At 62.6% G+C, this 18,052-nt stretch overlaps 1 protein-coding gene across 1 annotated transcript in view; it reads right to left on the reverse strand.

Moving 5' to 3' along the window:
* The window catches only part of MROH1 (maestro heat like repeat family member 1), a 67,175-nt gene that overhangs the window by 11,164 nt on the left and 37,959 nt on the right, over positions 1–18,052 (reverse strand). Inside the window, exons 28-36 of the mRNA XM_082478966.1 lie at positions 17,737–17,841; positions 17,442–17,577; positions 16,002–16,114; positions 14,799–14,951; positions 13,207–13,361; positions 12,368–12,536; positions 11,361–11,557; positions 2,987–3,124; positions 1,435–1,549 (exon numbers count right to left, since the gene is read on the reverse strand). Of these exons, the coding sequence (XP_082335092.1) occupies positions 1,435–1,549; positions 2,987–3,124; positions 11,361–11,557; positions 12,368–12,536; positions 13,207–13,361; positions 14,799–14,951; positions 16,002–16,114; positions 17,442–17,577; positions 17,737–17,841 (1,281 nt within the window). The remainder of the gene's footprint in view (positions 1–1,434; positions 1,550–2,986; positions 3,125–11,360; positions 11,558–12,367; positions 12,537–13,206; positions 13,362–14,798; positions 14,952–16,001; positions 16,115–17,441; positions 17,578–17,736; positions 17,842–18,052) is intronic.

Genomic DNA, 18,052 nt, shown 5'->3' on the forward strand with positions numbered 1-18,052 from the left:
GCTCTCCCGCTGACCCTCCTAACCGAGCCCCCGGGGCGTGGGGAGAGCCACGTACGGGAGCGGGATGTGCTCCAAGGAGCGCTGCTGGCTCTCCCCGCTGGGGCCCGGCTCGTCCTGGATGGATCAGGCTCCGCTTTACGGAAAGGAAAGGAGGTTTAACCGCTGGTGGGGTCGGCAGGAGCCCAGCGCCGAAGGGGCACTTCTGGGTGAATGAGTGCCGGTGAGGCTGTTGTGGGGTTTAGCGCCTCTCTGGAAGAGCCCTGCTCCCCGCTGCTGCCCAGCCCCAGGCTCCAGCCGTGGCGGGGGACCCCCTGTGTGCACCCACTGTCACCTGCCACCACTGCGGAGAGGGACCCCGGGGCTGAGAGGGACCCCCACGCCATGAGACCCACCACCCCGGAGCCCGATTCACGTGTAGGCACAGACCTCGGGCTGGATGCCGGTGGGCAGCCAGGGCTGTCGGTAGCCACGTGTCGGCACCGACAGCACCCCAGGGCTGCCCTTGGGTGGCGGGGGCTGGCACAGAGCCCCCCGTCCCCATCCCCGTCCCCGTCCCGCCGGGACGAGGCGGTGGCAGTTGTCCCGGGGCAGCGGCTGCATCTCTGCTGCCGTCCTGGGGCACCCTGCGGAGGTTGGAGGAACACACCGGCCCCGTTGGACATCCCGAGATGACAGAGGGGAAGCGAGGAGGGGAACGGCCACAACAGTGGCCGTTCCCCTCCTCGCTTCCCCTCTGTCATCTCCGTCACTGGCACGGGCGAGAGAAAAGGGACTGAGCTCTCACCTCATCAGTTTTGAGAGAGGGAGACACAGGCATTTGCTTCCTTCCCCTCCAGCTCCACGGTGAGGCAAAGCTGCTATTTTAAACCCTTTAAGGATGCAGAGAGCCAACCACACTCCAAAACTAAAGCAGATTCTGGGACGGGCTCCAAGAGCCGGGCCGGCAGCTCCCCCAGCCAAACAGAAAATAAAAACAGTGCCTTAATCCCAGGCTGCTTAAGCAGCTGAGAATTTAAAAGGTGGTTTATAAGCGGGGATATAGTTCTGCATTGTTGGCATAAGGTGCTCCTTTATGTAACAAAAACTCCTCGAGTGGCCCAGGGCTTTAAGGTGGTATGTACGGAGAGATAGAGTTACAGTCTGCTGGCTGCGCCGCCGGCGAGGGGAAAGGACTTGAGTCACTCCATTCCTTCGGGTGGTACGTAAGGACGGAGTTACGGTTTGCTGGCTCATGGCGGTGATGTGTTCAGAGTTGGACTCCTGCGAGCGCTTCTCTGCCATCCCCTCTACCAAGAGGGTCGGGAAGCCGAGGAGGACAGGCAGAGCCTGCCGCAGCGTAACCCAGCCGGGCAAGGACAGACGGACGGACGGACAGACAGGAGCTGACCGCGCCGCTGTGCCTTCCTCCCCCTGGCCCCGACACCCCCTGCTCACCTCGGCGAAGAAGGCGGTGGTGGTGATCCTCTGGCTGTCGAAGACGCTGTTGAGCGTTGGGATGAGGTTCTTCACGATCAGGGGCAGCCGGGGGCCGGCGTGTCGCGCCATGGCGCTGCGAACAGAAGTGGCACATGTCACCCGCGCCGCCTGCCCGCACCGGGGGCTACAAGCGGCCACCAGAGAGGTCTTCAAGGAAGCTGCCGAGACCCTCCACCCAGGGCTCTGTGGGCCACCGAGCGCAGTGAGATGCTGGCACTGAGCCCTGCGCCGCGCGGCATCAGTGGGCTGCCACAACATGCCACTGCCGAGGGCCATCTCCTCCCGTGCCACGGCCCGGGGTGTGCGAGCAGCAGCGGGGCTGTGGGCAACCGAGCTGCCTGCGCTGCCCGTGTTTCACGCCTCTGCGTCCCGCTGCTGTGCAGAACCGACACGTGTGACATCCAGGACATGGCCTGGCTCAGCATCATCCCCTCCCACCACCCGCTCGCCTGGGGACGACGTACAGGGCAGGATGGAGCCCACGCCGGGTGTGCGCCGGGCACCCTGGCAGGAGCCTGCTCCAGCAGACCTTGGCCAGGAGGAAGAGTTTTTGTTTTGGATGAGACACTCTCATGTGTTTGGGAGGTTCAATAAAGCATTTTTGCAAATACTGGAAAATCCCAAACCGCTCATCTTCTCCGCAGCCGTCCAAGAGCTATTAACGGCGCTGGGTGGAGGGACGGCGAAGTCCCCGGCTGAACCAGGCTCCACCGAACCGGACTGCGGGCTGTGGCCATCCCGCGGAATCGCCGCCTCACCCCAGACATGAGGGAAGGACAGGTCAGCCATCTACAGGGACTGGACGCTGCTGCAATACCGATGAACCACGAGGGCATTTCAGCAGCAGCGAAAGGTAAAAAAACATTCCCTCTGAGACCTTTTGGTGTCCATCACACCTCGCTTCGAAGGGGGCAGCAGGCAGGAGCCCCAGCGGCAGCGCAGCGAGGCGGCTGAGAGCAGCAAAGGTTGGGCTGATGTGCCTGAAGAGCTGCCGTGCAGCCCCGGCAAGGGGCACGCCGGGGAAGCGTGGGACGGCAGGCACGCCGCAGCGAGGGCGATGGCGATGGCAGCCCACAGCTGCATCCAGCCCCACCACGCTCCAAGGAACACAGGTTGTCCCCCAGGGGTTGCCCACCAGGGCTGCTGGGGACAGAGGTGACCACCCCGTGGTGAGTACCAAGGCAGAGCCCCACCACCAGTGCCGTGAGGGTTGTGGCTGCCCCATGCCTGGAGGTGTTCAAGGCCAGGTTGGACAGGGCTGGGAGCAACCTGGGCTGGGGGGAGGTGTCCCCTGGGGTTGGACTCGATGGCCTTTAAAGGTCCCTTCCCACCCAAACCATTCAGTGATTCTGTGATCCTACACAGGCTTTGATGCATTGCAGCTCCCCCAGCACACGCTGCGCCCCCTCCCTATTTGCTATGGGCTGCTGTCCCGCTCCCAGCGGCCACAGTGCAGCTCTTGCATCAAAGCCAGAGGAGATACTGGAGAACCGCGGCGCCTGCGTCTTACCTGGCGAGCACAGCAATCCCATCGTGGTGCCTCTCTGGACTCGCCATCAGCTCCCAGCCGCCGGCACTGCCCACGGCCCTGGCAACCTCCTCGCTGCCCCCCCGGGCCAGCATGACCTTCAGCGTTTCCACGGCACAACTGGGGAGGGAAGCACAAGCGGTAGGTTGGGTTGGGTTTGGTTGGGTTGGGTGAGGTTGGGTTGGGCTGAGTTGGGTTGGATGTGGTTAGGTTGGGTTAGATTGGCTTAGGTGAGGTTGGGTTGGGTTAGGTTGGGTTAGGTGAGGTTAGGTTGGGTTAGGTGAGGTTGGGTTAGGTGAAGTTAGGTTGGGTTGGGTTGGGTTGGGTTGGGTGAGGTTAGGGCAGGCTGCCCATCCAGCAGGTCGCAGGGAGGCAGACGAGGGACCTTCTCGCCTGGGGAGCACCGGGACAGGTGGGAGGCGTCCGGGTGCTGGAGGACGGGATGAGTTATGCGCGGGCTTTAGCTGGAGTGAGCCGAGCCCATAACTCACTGCTACTTCCATTTGCACTGTGACGTTTGCCGTTAAAGTGATCCAAGACAATAGACTGAAAAGTAAAGGAGTCCAGAACTACTTTAAGGAGAGGGGTTTTTTGCATTAATATTTTATAGATAGGGATTATTTTGCTGCGAGCACAGAGCAACATATGGGAAACATACATTATCCTGTCAAAACAAAACAAATATTAGCAATGGATAAACCTTCGCCTTCAATACAGGCAAGAGGAATGCAGTTCCCACGCACACAAAGAAAATGTAATTTAGTCAGAGCGTCCCAACACGAAGGTCTTTCAGCTTATTAGCTGGGTTCCTGCTGTTTTGGCTTCTCGTAGGGATGGGCCAAGCTGCGGTGACAAGGGACCGGTGCTTGGGGTGACCATCACCCCCTGTGAGCTGCAGGGTGGGTGGGGGCACCCCTGGGGCTCCTGCAGCCCTCTCCTCCAGCAGCTGCAGGAGCCCGCTTGCCTTAACGAAGGACATCCAATCACACCTCCAGCACATCCAAAAGCTAAGACTAACGATGGAAAAGGAACGCTGGCCCACCGTAGGCATGGCGAGCACACCCTGCCACATCAGACCTGCGGCTTTCGGCAGGTTCGTACCACACTCGTCTGTATGTTTTCTCGGGAGCCAGGGTTGGGGTTCCTCCAGGGACGAGTGCCCGGAAGACCCGCTCCCACAAGTGGAGCATCCTTCAGGGCCAAAGCCGAGCACCTGCCCACCGCGAGAGCACAAGGAGCAGGAAAGGAGACAAGTCGAAGAGCGCAGGTTTGCTTTCCCGCTTGGCACAGCCACTTCTAGTGGGGTTCTGGACCCGGTGGGGCAGACGGTGCAGAAGCCGCAAGTCTGCGCTGCAAAACCCGCCCGGAGGAGCCATCGAGCTGGCGCCGTTAGCGATGGCACACAGCAAAGCAGCACTGCCACCGCTTGCTGAGCTATCTTGCTCAGCCCCCGTGAAAAGCCCAGACCGGCAGAGAGTCCTCCGGCACGCTCTCAGCATCCCCGCATCATGAAGGCGATGGGACAACAAGGAACTAATTACTAATTAAAGAAAACCTTAGGCAGAAGCAGCCTTCCACCATATGTCCGCGCCAATCTGCCGGTATACGTAACAGTCCTGGTTTTACTGGTTCGGAGTTTTTCAACCAGTTTTCAGCTAGAGAGAGCCCGGGCTGCCGCAGCGCACGCAGCTCCCCCGAGCCGGCTGCAGTGCTTCCCTTCCCCGAGCTGCACCCGGAATCGCTAAGTGGGGACAGACGTTTTAGAAGGGCCTGAAGTGATGGGATGAGGGGGAGCGGTTTGACGCTGACAGAGGGGAGACTGAGAGGAGATGTGAGGAAGAACTTGTGGGCTGTGCGGGCGCTGAGCCCCTGGCGCAGGGTGCCCCGAGAAGCTGTGGCTGCCCCATCCCTGGGGGTGTTCAAGGCCGGGTTGGACGGGGCTGGGAGCGACCTGGGCTGGGGGGAGGTGGCCCTGCCCGGGGCAGGGGGGGACTCGGTGGCCTTTAAGGTCCCTTCCAGCCAAACCATTCTGTAATTCTATGATAAGCGATGTGCAAGAGTCTCCATTTAGAGAGGTCCTTCCAGAGAGGAAGTCTCTGACCTCAAACATCTCCCCCAGTAGCCTGGACTAAACCCCAGGCTCCTTCTTCATTACAGTTCAGCGGGGAGGTCCCGTTTGAAGGAGGAGCCCCGGATGCCTGCCAGCTCTGCCAGCCCAGCAGCGGGCAGCTCAGCTCCCCAGGGGCTGAGCAGCCACCTCCAGCCTTGGCTGGGGCCGAGCATGGCCCTGTGGACTGGTTCCAACACGGCAGGAGCTCCACATGCGGTGCTCAGCAAACGCATGGCCGTACCTCTGCCTACGGCGCGTCCATCCCCGCGCGCTCGCTCCCCCTCGGGCAGAAATCATGGCTGCACAACGCAGTGGGCATTCACCAGCTCTCGGTCCGTCCAGCCCCAGAGGACACAGCCAGTCTCCCTGCCCCGAGACAAGGTCGACCTAATCCTGGCGCGATGATCCAGTACGTCTCCGGTCCTCTCAGCCCCTTCCCGGGGTCCTCGCCCTCGCTGGCAGGGAGCCCCCGGCTCCCACAGCCTAACCCAAATCGCCCTCAGGCTTTGGCGCAACAGAGACCCCCTCCTGCAGCGTCCTGAGGACCGCTGACACTTCTGCAGAGCAGGAACGCTCCATGAGCCTCAAATCTCAAAGCCTGTGTACCGGCGAACCTGCAACCCACTCCAGGAAAGCCGCGGTGGGATTTATTTTCTTGCAGCACAGAAAAATGGCAAAAAAAAGCCTCCTGGTGGAGGCCAGCGAAGGCCGAGGAACTTCCCACCAGCTCCTGGGTTGTGGGCAAGGTCCGACCGGCAACATCCCGGCACCAGCCCGGTGCTCGCGGGCGGCTGCTTGTTCCTGGCAAAGCCGCTGCGGGATTCCCGTTCCCCTCGAACCTCCCCGAGGTTTCGGCTCCCAGCCTGCAGCTCCAGGCTCTGCCGCTCCGTGAGAAGAGCTGAAAAGCCCGGAGCGCGCACAGGGGGTCGGCCCCCAAGCGAGCAGAGACACGACGGATGGTTAAAGCCGCTCGTTCACGAGGTTTGCTTTTTCCACAGTGTCCTATAGACATTTCCTTCCTCTCCAACAACAGCCCGTGTCTTCCAGCCTCCCCTTCCTGCCAAGCGATCATATTCACCTTTACCATCTCTCTTTGGCATTTAAATATCATGAAGACTTAGAATTCAAAACGCGTACAGGAAATTACTTTGATATTGTAACCAGCTCCTGGGACGAGGCTGGAATTTCACATCCCGGCGGTTTTTCTGCGCGTTGGACAAAGACCGTTCCACCTCCATCCACCAGCGATGACTTCACGGACGCGCAGCCACGGCTGCCTGCCCACACCCCAGCGCAGCGGGAGCAGAACCCCGTGCCGTGCCCTGCTCCTCCGGGGAGTCCCCAGAGGTTTCTGGCAGGAGCCGGTGTGATGCAGCCCCTCTCCCCACTCCCCCAAAACAGGGAACGGCACTGGGGACTCGCGGCTGCGATGGACAGGAAGGACAAGGCTGCTCTGTGCCGACACCTGCGAGAGCATAGAATAGGAGCACGGGATGGTTTGGGCTGAAGGGACCTTGAAAGGCCATCGAGTCCCCCCCTGCCCCGGGCAGGGCCACCCCCCCCCAGCCCAGGGTGCTCCCAGCCCCGTCCAACCCGGCCTTGAACACCCCCAGGGATGGGGCACCACAGCTTCTCGGGGCACCCTGCGCCAGGGGCTCAGCGCCCGCACAGCCCACAAGTTCTTCCTCACATCTCCTCTCAGTCTCCCCTCTGTCAGCGTCAAACCGCTCCCCCTCGTCCTATCACTACAGGCCCACGGTCAAGTGGAGGTTTGAGAAGTGGTGCTGAGGAACCCAGCGCAGCACCTCCACGCCGGCCACATCTGGGAGGGCCTCTTTCCCTTCTTGAGGACACACGCCATGTGTGACCCAGCGGCTGTGGACCTGAGGGGGCGAAGCTGAGCATCACCAGCGCACCCGCACTCAGACCGGCCCTGGCGATGCAAGCTGTGGGCTCGGCCCGGCGAGAAAGCCCTTCTGGTGCAGTCCTGGCCAGCTTCACCCAGCAGAGCCCGGGACCAAGCTGGCCACCTCCATCAGCAGGAGGGAGCCGGCCTCGGGCAGAGCCGCTCTCTGGGGGCTGCAGGAGAGGGGCTGGAGGGGCGCCCCATCCCACAGCCGGGACGTGGGTGTCGGAGAACCTCCCGGGGCTGAGCCAGGCCAAGCGCAGGGTCCTGCTCCGGGGTGGGGGCAGCCCCCGCTCCCAGCACAGGCTGGGGACGGAGGGATGGAGAGCAGCCCCAAGGAGAAGGGCTCGGGGGGGCTGGGGGGGGGAAAGCTGGCCAGGAGCCGGCAACGTGCGCTGCCAGCCCAGCGAGCCCCCGGCATCCCGGGCTGCATCCCCAGCAGCGTGGCCAGCAGGGCCGGGGGGGGGTTGTGCCCCTCTGCTGCGCTCTGCTCTGCTCTGCTCTGGGGAGACCCCCCCGCAGTGCTGCCTCCAGCTCGGGGGGTCCCAGCATCAGAAGGACATGGACCTGCTGGAACGGGGCCAGAGGAGGCCCCCGAGATGCTGGGAGGGCTGGAGCCCCTCTGCTGGGAGGACAGGCTGGGAGAACGGGCTGGGAGAGGTGGGGGGTCAGCCTGGAGAAGAGAAGGCTCCGGGGAGACCTGCGAGCCCCTCCCAGTGCCTAAAGGGGCTCCGGGAGAGCTGGGGGGGGACTCTGGGTCGGGGGGGGGCAGCCGTGGGACGAGGGGGAGCGGTTTGACGCTGACAGAGGGGAGACTGAGAGGAGATGTGAGGAAGAACTTGTGGGCTGTGCGGGCGCTGAGCCCCTGGCGCAGGGTGCCCCGAGAAGCTGTGGCTGCCCCATCCCTGGGGCTGTTCAAGGCCGGGTTGGACGGGGCTGGGAGCGACCTGGGCTGGGGGGAGGTGGCCCTGCCCAGGGCAGGGGGGACCCGATGGCCTTTAAGGTCCCTTCAACCCAAACCATTCCCTGACTCTGCGAAGAGCTGCCGGTTCCTACCCATCTCCCGGCTGCCACATGGGCTTTTCTCACAACAAGGCTCTGGGCGCTCTCCCACCCTGAGGGTTCGCCCCCGGCACCGACAGCCGCTTTGCTGCCGCAGGGAGCACTCGCACAGGAGCTTTGAGAGGCAGATGGGCTCCTCCAGCCCCAGTCCCGCTCCACGCACGAGCAGTGTTCCCAGCAGGGCTTCAGCAGGTTCTGGTTTGCGTCCCCAATGCTGTTTGGAGTCCAGACGCTTTTGGAGGAAGAGCAGTCGTTTCTGGCTCCTGCGCCTCCTTCCCTGGGAGACAACCAGTTGCTGCGAGTTTCCTTCAGCGCTCCCTGTGTTATGGCACAGGGTCTGGCTGAGATTTGCCCGTGTCTTTCTTCCAGGAGCCGTTAAGGGGGAAGAGCATGACAAGAACAGACAGTTCTGGCTGCAGGAGCCCAAAGCCACAAAGGCAGCGCGAGTGTCCGCTCCCGGTGGGAGGATCTGCGTGAAGCCACCCCGAACCGTGGCCACAAAACACCCCAGGGGACGGGGACAAGTGCCACAGGCTCGGGGTGCGACGCCGCCAGCACCAGAACGGCCACGGGGCAACCCACGATCGGCCTTAACCAACCTGCTCCTCCAACACAGCGGGTTCGTTTCATTTTATTCTAACATGTGGTCTAAATAAAACACGGCTCAGACAGCAGCGCTGCCATCCAGCATAACAACCTGTTTCCACTCATTACATCTCCCCGCTGGAGAAGTCACCCTCCGCCTGAGCAGCCGCTTTCCGAGACGATGACGGAGCCCACCACGATACAGCGGCAGATGGGGGACGTTGCTCAGCGTCCCCAACGCCCGTTCCAGTCGCTCCGCTCGGGGTAAGGACACGGCTTTGCTTCAGCGTTGGGATTTGACAAATGAACCGCCAAGCGATGCTGGAGCCCCTTAGCTCGCTGCTGCTTTGTCTGCTGTCTTTATGGGCTCCTCCAGGACGCTCTTTTTCCCCCTTAGGCTAATAATAGCCTGCAAAAAACCCAAGTCTGGAAAGCCACAAGAGGATGAAACTGAAAATCAGGGCAGAGCGTCCTCCCCGCGGGCCGACCCAAGCTCCAGAGGAACCTTTAGACATTTTGCCGGTGGAGGCAGCAAGCGGGCGGCTGGAGAAGCAGCTCCAATAAGAAGGGCTCCTGCCCTCCGACCGCGCCGGTGAGCGCTGCCATTGCTGCCTGGGGTGGGGGTTTAACCCCACCATCCCCATCAACTTAAAGCGCTTCAAAGCAAACGCAGGTACCGCTCATGAGCCGGAGCGTTTGCTGCGGGACGAGGGCGCCTGCGCTCACACCGCTGGGGCCGTGCCAGGGCAGACACGCTGCCAGAAGCTGGGCTGAAGGCCGAGGGGCACCGGTGCTGTTTCAAACACCAAATCCCGTGCGGGCAGCAAGCCACGCGGCCGGCCGGGGTGGCCGATGTGCGTTGGCACCCGGAGCAGCTCCATGAGCGTCCCCGGCAGGCGGGGTCGCTGTCTGTGGGAGGAGCGGGGCCGTTTCCATCTTATTCATGGCCACAGCACCGACGGAGGCTGAAGAGACAAGCCCTGGTCCTCCCTCCTACGGACCCGAGGTAGTCCGGAGGTGCAGGAGAGAAGAGCACCCGCTCAGTGCTCCCACAGGAGCACTGGATGGAGCCACACAGGGCACGGGCAGCGGCAGGAGAACCAGCACTCGGCACCAACCCAGCGTGACGCCCGCAAGAAGCTGGAGACCTGCACACATCAACAGGACCCGTTCGCCGGTGCGGCAGCCCCACCGCCCCACGGGTGTCCTGGAGGGATGGGAAAATCCCGCAGCTCACCTAACGTGGGCTCTGCCTTCGCAGCGTCCCACCTCTCCCGGCACAACGGCTCGGCTGGAAACATCCGGGAGCTGACGACGCTCGGCAAGTTGGCCAGCGCTGCGCTCACAGGCTCAGAGCGACACCGACCGATAGCCTGCATTGGACGTGGACCCCGCGCGGGACGTGGACCCCACGTGGGACGTGGACCCTGCACACCCAGACCTTGCAGGGGGGTGCAGCAGTCTCCTCTTCCTCTGCGGCCAGGGGAAGGTCTCACTTGCAGAGGCCCTTTCAGCATCCTCATTTTCTAAAGAGGAAGATTTTCCTAAAGAAGGAACATTTTTACAACACCACCCTCTTAAAATCCAGACGAGCCAGCCCCGGGGAGAGGCCAGGACATGAGCACACCTTTTAAAGCGCTGCTGATCGCACCCTGCCAGGCCAGGCGGCACAGGGGCCGCTGGTGTTGCAGGTGGGCGGCGTAGCATCCCGCTGCCCACCCGGCACGTGGCCACTCGATGCAGCTACTCTTTACCCCGAGGGCGCTGAGCCCCTGGCGCAGGGTGCCCCGAGAAGCTGTGGCCGCCCCATCCCTGGAGGTGTTCAGTGCCGGGTTGGACGGGGCTGGGAGCAACCTGGGCTGGGGGGAGGTGTCCTTATCTTCCACAGAATCATAGAATCATCACAACTCTAACGATTCTATGATTCGAAGGCTCTCGCCACAACCAGGCGGGGGGCACAGCAGCTGGAGAGCGGCTGTTTGGGACCCAAGTCCTCCCCGCCAGACCCCTGGGTCTCCTCCTTGGTGGTGAGGGACACCGCGGGCTGGAAGCACTGCGGGAGGACAAGTCAGATGCGGTGGCTCAGCACCGTCTCGGGAAGAGGGCATGGTGGCCTGGCTCTGTTCGCTCAACGGGCAGCAATTCGGCGTGACCAAGACACGCCGCAGCCAATAAAGTTTGCTCTTTCCAACTTCCCCTCCTCATCCTTCACAGATGCGGAGTTGTCCTCCCTCCCCAAAAAATGCTCATCCGCCCCCGCCGTGCCCAGCGAGCCCCGGGGGACCTGTCAAGACCCGCTCCTGAGAGCCAGCCGGGCTCTTTGGGCAAGGCTGCGGCCATAACCCAATCCGGCAGGGCTCTGGCACTGGGGCTGCCCGAGCTCTGAAAAGCACATCTTTCCCTGCGGCCGCCGTAGGCGGCTGATTTAATGCTTCCCAATTTAGAGATTGTGTTCCGCAGAAGAAAACACACCAAAAAAAACCCCACCAAACCCCAAAACCCCAAAGCCCAGAGCCCAAACCGCCCCAGAGGTCAGGCGGTCATACCTCCGGCGTTATTACGGCCCGGGTGTTATTACGCAGCCGTCGGATTAGAGACGCTGTTGTGTTTGTACAAACAAAAAAATAATAAACCATAGAAATGAGTTCCACATGGCAGGTAGGCGCGTTCCCTCCGCCCCGGCTCCGCCGTACCTGCAGGGATGGAGGCTCCGGGGAGCCGGGCCGTGGCTGCTGCTCCTCCTCTCCCTGCTCTGCAGGTTCTTCGGTAGCTGAACACCCACGGTGCAGCTGAGGCGCAGCAGGAGAGTCACAAACAACGGCGGGTAGAGTCCCAGCACTGCCGCCCCAGACTCCGGAGCAGACATGATCTCATACAAAGCACATGTGGCCTGGAGAGAGAGCGAACGCGCGGGAGACGAGGATTAGGGGGGGATCTCCCACACCACGCCGATATCTGTTAGTAAATAACCCAGCGAGGCAGCGAGCGGGGTTGTGGTTTTTTTTTTTTTTTCCGCTCTCCTTCCTGCAACACCGACTCGAACAAAGCATCAGCATCTACCCCCAGCGTAACCTCTCCGTATCCCACAGGCAGCTCGGACGGAGCTCCGGCGGCTGTTAAAAGCCGGGAAAGCCCAGGAAAGCTGGGTGTTTCCAGCTGGGGGAGGTTTGAAGTCTGTACCTGGGGAAGGAGAGCAGACCCGAGGGCTGGGGGTTTTAGGGGCAGGAAGACGACGCGCACACAGAGCCCTTTGCAGAGCCCTATTCCGGCCAATTTACAAAGCCATAATTACACGGCACCATATCGAGGGGTGTTAAAAACAGAGCGGGGAGGGGAGGCGGGTTTGCTTTCGGTGCGGCTCATTCCGTACCATCTGCATTTGGTCCTTCAGAGGAGGAGGAAATTTTCACAGCTGCTTTACTGCTTAGAAAGCTGCCAAGCTGGGTTCATTTTTTTTTTCTGAAGGGATAAAATGCAAAGTGGTCTCCCTTGAGGATGGACACCTGAGAGGCTTTTTACGAGCCGGTGGATTAGCTCTAATAGGCATTACACAGCGATGCGTTATTTCCAGAGTCCACGCCTGGCACAATCCCCCCTCCCCGTTCCCCCGAGCCAAGGAAATGAAAGAAAGCATCGCAGGTGTTGGTGTGGGGAACGGCGTCCTCCGCGGGGCCGGGGCGGCAGCGGGAGGGACACTTACGGCCAGGGGCAGAGGGGTGGCGACGCGCTCGGATCCGCTCCCCAGCAGCGGGAAGCCCTTGCTCTCCTTGTAGGGGACGTCCCTGTTGACCTTCTCCAGCAGCTGCTCCAGGATCTGCGAGGTGAGGGTGGGCTCGGTGGCCAGGGACCTCCACATGGCGCAGGTGTGGCTAGAGGAGGGGAAGGAGGAGAGCGCTGCTTTGGCACCGGCTGCTGTCGTTAACTAATCCCTCGTCTGAGGGGGCGACAAGCCAGCGCAGAGAGCGGGAGCCTGCGAGGGCAAGCCCCGGGGGGAGAACCATCCCGGGTGGCTGCATGCCGGGGGAGGCCGGACGGCGGCCCCCTGCGACAGCGGAGGCTGCGCCACTCCATCCTCACCCAGTGGCTGCTCTCAGACAGCAGCCGGAGCCGCCCCGCGCCCCCAAAACCCCTCAACTGCCCCGAGGGCAGCAGCCAGAGCGCTCCTGCCTCACCCCCTGCGCTTCACCAGCCCGCCGGCCGCGGCAGGAACGGGGCAGCAGTTAGGGTACGAGGAGGAGGAGAATATCTCAGCGGCTTTGGGGTAGGTGGGCCGCCCCATAGAGCAGCGCCGAGCGTCCCAGCCGCGCTGGGCTCCCCCCGGCCAGCTTTGCTCGCCCACCGCTGCCAGCACCTCTAAGCCCAGCAAGCCCCTCGCAAGGCAGCCCCGGCGGCAAGCGGCCGCGCTGAGCCCCGAGCGCCCAAAGGAAATTCCAGCAGGGTCCGATTACTGGCGTAAGGAGCCAAAAGATTATCTGCAGCTTAGGCACAAGCTGCTGCGAAGCCCGGGCGCCGGGCCACCGGGGCAGAGCGGGGCAGGACCTGTCGAAGGGCAGGGGGCTGCCCAGCAGGCTGGAGACCACCACGCTCTTGTGCTGGGAGGCCAGGATATAAACCGTCTGCTGGGCCGCCTTCCGGATGTGCTCCTCGTCCACCTCCTCCAGCTTGCTGTGGATGATGCTCATGATGTCGGGCACCTGAGGGAAGAGGAGACGGCGGCATCCAGCTGAGGGCCGAGCGCTCGGGGTCACCCTCAGACAGTCCCCGCAGCCGGGACACGCGCGTCCCTTCCCCTCCATCGCAGCCCAGGCAGGTAACGGGGCTTCAGATGACAACATGGGTGGGCAGAACATCGCGCGGGGCAGTTTATCTTCCCGGTCGAGGGAAGTCTCCCTGCTCGCCGGGTGCGTGCAGAACCACAGAGCTCTCTGGAAGTCACGGATCCTTCCCCAGCCAGGAGAGGGATGAGGCTGGAGGGTATCCCCAGGGCAAAGAGGACCCAGCAAGGACGCCCTCCGCCCCCCAGCCTGCTGGCAAGGAGCTCACGCTAAGCCCCAGCCTCGACACGGGTGCGGCGAGAGGAGCTCAGCGAGCGAGTTCCGAAGAGGAACTCAAGCTGAACGCAGGGAGACACCTCGGCACTCGCCGCGAGCCGTAAAACGCACGTTAAGGCAAAGAGGAAGTTCACGCGCAGCCCAGGCCTGGCAGCAAATTCCCGAGATTAAGTGCAGAGCAGCCGAGCGCTCCGGCCCCAGCTGCGCTCGGGTCTGCCCCACGGACGCCGGGGCTTAGCATCAGTTCAGATTTCAGGATCTGGGCTGGCCTGGCTCTGACCAAAAGGTGAGTCATGTAAGCTGGAGCAATCCCACGTAGAATAGAGGCTAATAGGTAGCGAGCAGGGCTGGAGCAGAAGCTCGAGCGCAAAAGAGAGCCCAAGGAGTAGCTCGAGACCCGGTGTTTCCAATTACCGCAGGAGAAAGGGGGAGCTTAGCCCTAAAGGTAGTGGATTAGACAAAAAAAGCCTTCTGTGTCCAGCACCTCTAAGCCCTGCAAGCATTCCGACTGGCTTCCCAGCCAGGAACCCTGGGCTCCCCCAGAGCTCGCGAAGGTTTCGCCGGGAGCCTGAGCCCTTCTGGTAAAGTGAGCTTCTCTGAACTCCTCAACCCGAGCGAGAGCCAGACCGGAGCCGACCTCGCCAGCAGCCGCCGCCGCCGCCTACCACACAGCAGCCTTCCCCCACCGCGAGGACGGAGGAGAGCGCACGAGCACATGTGCCCGCGGCAAATGAGGAAGGTCAGGAGCGACAGCCCCCAAAAGGCTTCAGGGCGAGCGTCCCCCCGGCCAGAAATCCAACAGTTGATACAGAGTCCCTGCAGACAGGGGCTAAATGCCTCCCTTCTTCCATCGGGGCTGATCCCTCCCTGTGCTGGGCACCACGCTCCGGCCAAGGGTTTGCCCCTCACTGGAGCATCCCTGCCTGTGCCGGAGAAGCCCGTCACCCCTGGCAAACCAGTGGCTGCAAGCGGCAAAATATCGGGCTACGTATGTGGGAAGAAAGGGAGGCAGCAAGACCCAGCTGGGGCTGCCCCGCCGGGGCTGCGGTTGGACCGCGCCGAGGCCAAGCAGCAGCTTACCTTCTCCTGCAAGACGCCTCCGCGCTCCTTGAGGAGGGAGTTGATCATGACGGTGGCTGCTCGGGAACAGTTCTTATCGGGGTCCGCCAACCCCTCAAACATGGCGAGCAGGAGGCTCATCAGCTGGTCTGGAGGGACGCGCTTCCCGATCACCTAGGGAGAGGGCGAGCAGAGTTAAGTGACGCATTTTTTGTCACTCTCTAAAGAGAGCGGTCTCTTCGGTGACACCGGCAGAGCCCGGACGAAGGACCCCCCGCACCGCGTCCCCAGGGGCAGGACGCCTTTCCTCGGCTGGGTGCCCTGCAGGAGCATCAGTCAGGAGCCCAAATTGGTGGTCACGGAGGGGAGCAAGGGCCAGGATGCAGCCCCAAAGGAGGCAAAAGGCCACCTGCCCCATGCTGGTGGCCAGCATGGCTGCATAACCTGGGGCTCTCTTGGGGCAATGCAACCATGCCATTAACTCCACTCTGGCGACCACCCAACGGCCGGGAGAACGCTCCCCCAGGTCCCGTCGTGCTCTCCAGACCTGAGGGTGGAAGAAGCTGCTCGGTAAAGAAGTTAGTAAGGGGAACGTCCATTAGAGCCACAACATTTGGGGAATGGCAGCTTGTCCAGGACAAAAAGTTACTACCGGCCTCTCTACAGCTCCAAGTCCCTCTGGAGCAACGCCTGCAGAGCTCCAGAAGGGCTCCAGGCACGTCCCGTAGGGCTGAACGAGACCACCTCCGCCACAGCTTTTAGATGACAAGGAGAGAAACTATTTGGATTATCGACAGCAAAGGAAGTTTGCGACGCCACTGTTGGGAACACCGATGGCCGAAGAGGTCAAGCCGCCCATCAGAGCCCTGAATGGAGGCACCGAGCCGCAGCACAGCCAGCCGTCCCCGCCGGCGCCCACTGCGCCCCCAGTGTCCGCACACGCGTCCTCCTTGGGGCCCTCATGCCCGAAGAGGGGACCAGCAGCTTCCCAGTGTGGGTGAACTGCTCCGAGCATCCCCTGGCCGGGCCAGCAGGACTCTCCAGCTGGAGGAGAGGAGAAGACTGCTGTGGTTTGTTTGCTGGTGCAATACTGAGGCGCCCCAGCAGCCCCTGAGCGCGTGGCTGGTCAGAACGGATGAGGCATCAAGTCCTCGGCAGCTCCCACTCCCCAGCACCACCACCCTGCAAACACCAGGGCTGTGCTGGGCTTGCCCTCCACCTTACCATGGCAATGTTGTTGCAGGTATGGAAGAGAACAGTGAAGTTCGGCTCCTCCAGGCCTTTCTTGAGAGCTTTCAGGCCCTCCACCATCTCATCTCTGTGATCCCGGGCGAAACCTGGATTTGGAGGGAGCAGTCAGTGAACAGCATTCCTCGTATTTCACACCCAAAAGAGACCTCCACATACTGCAGAGAGATGGGTTTTACTTGAGAGCTGGCCGGGCTTTCAGAAATCATAGGATCACGGAATGGTTTGGGCTGGAAGGGACCTCAAAGGCCATCGAGACCCCCCCTGCCCTGGGCAGGGCCACCTCCCCCCAGCCCAGGTCGCTCCCAGCCCCGTCCAACCCGGCCTTGAACACCCCCAGGGATGGGGCAGCCACAGCTTCTCGGGGCACCCTGCGCCAGGGGCTCAGCGCCCGCACAGCCCACAAGTTCTTCCTCACATCTCCTCTCAGTCTCCCCTCTGTCAGCGTCAAACCGCTCCCCCTCGTCCCACGGCTGCCCCCCCTGACCCAGAGTCCCTCCCCAGCTCTCCCGGAGCCCCTTTAGGCACTGGAAGGGGCTCGCAGGTCTCCCCGGAGCCTTCTCTTCTCCAGGCTGACCCCCCACCTCTCCCAGCCCGTCCTCCCAGCAGAGGGGCTCCAGCCCTCCCAGCATCTCGGGGGCCTCCTCTGGCCCCGCTCCAGCAGGTCCATGTCCTTCTGATGCTGGGACCCCCCGAGCTGGAGGCAGCACTCCGGGGGGGTCTCCCCAGAGCAGAGCAGAGCAGAGCGCAGCAGAGGGGCACAACCCCCCCCGGCCCTGCTGGCCACGCTGCTGGGGATGCAGCCCGGGATGCCGGGGGCTCCCTGGGCTGGCAGCGCACGTTGCCGGCTCCTGGCCAGCTTTCCCCCCCCAGCCCCCCCGAGCCCTTCTCCTTGGGGCTGCTCTCCATCCCTCCGTCCCCAGCCTGGATTTGTGCTTGGGATTGCCCTGACCCAAGCAAGGAGGAAGGAGCTGGGAAAGTGAAGCTGCGGCCGAGGGCCAGAATAGGTTGCCCTGCGAGGAGCCCCACTGCTGTGGAGAGCAGGACCCAGACAAAGTCCTCTCCTGGGGCTGTATTTGCAGCCCTTATCTCGGTGCCTCCGCCTGCGCCATCTGAAGTGGAGGACTGACCTCTCCTGGAGAGAGGGAGAACGCCAGGCTGAAGGCAGCCTCAGAGACCTGCTCGCCTGCGCTCAAGCCTTGGGGTGAACCTCCGACACCCCAACGCTGGTGGAGAACATCACCGAACGGTGCATTCCACCAGCCCCGCTCCTGCCGCAAACCGCGTTCGCGAGTTGCTCCTACGGGATCGCGCCCGTGGAGGGATGGGACGTGCACCCCTCTGCCCGGCTGCGGAGAAGGGGGCTCCCGCTGCTGGCACCGACCGCCCGGGTGCCAAAACCACCCACGCGCCCACCTTCGTAGCAGAGCTGGATGTAGAGCAGGCAGTAGACGCAGTCGACGGCATGCTGGCGAACGCTGGCCAGGGAGTCCGAGCAGCGGGGGGAGAAGAGCGCGATCAGGACGCCGAGGTTGTAGAAGGGGATGACGGTCTGTAGGGATGACAAACGCAGGCGAACATTAGCAAGGAGAGCTTTTAGCAGGCAGAGCATCTCCCCGCTTCGCAGCCCCGTGCGGGGGGCGGCACGCACGAGCCCCGGCGAGGCTGACGGCAGCAGGAAGAACGCCGCTCGAGCACTGGGTTTACTCACGCTGACGTTCAGCTTGCTCAGGTAGAAATCCAGCAACGCGGCGCTGACCTCCACCGCTCGCTGCCGCTCGTGTTCCTTGTTCGACTTGATCCAGGGGCCTAAATGCTACACAGGGGGAAAAGCGTCAGAAAGCAGAGGTAGAAGCGCGGCTGCTCTGCTGCGCGCAGCCAAGGCGTCCTTCAGCCCAGCCACCCGTGGGGCACGCGTGGGCCATGGCCACCACGGCCCTGACCCCACCAGCTCATCCTGGCTCCATCTGCAGGAGAACACGGGGTCTCTGTCTCCTGGTGAGGCTGTGTGTGTGTGTGTCCCACCA

Source organism: Vanellus vanellus (assembly GCF_965231255.1).
Source record: "Vanellus vanellus genome assembly, chromosome: 2".
NCBI lineage: Eukaryota > Metazoa > Chordata > Aves > Charadriiformes > Charadriidae > Vanellus > Vanellus vanellus.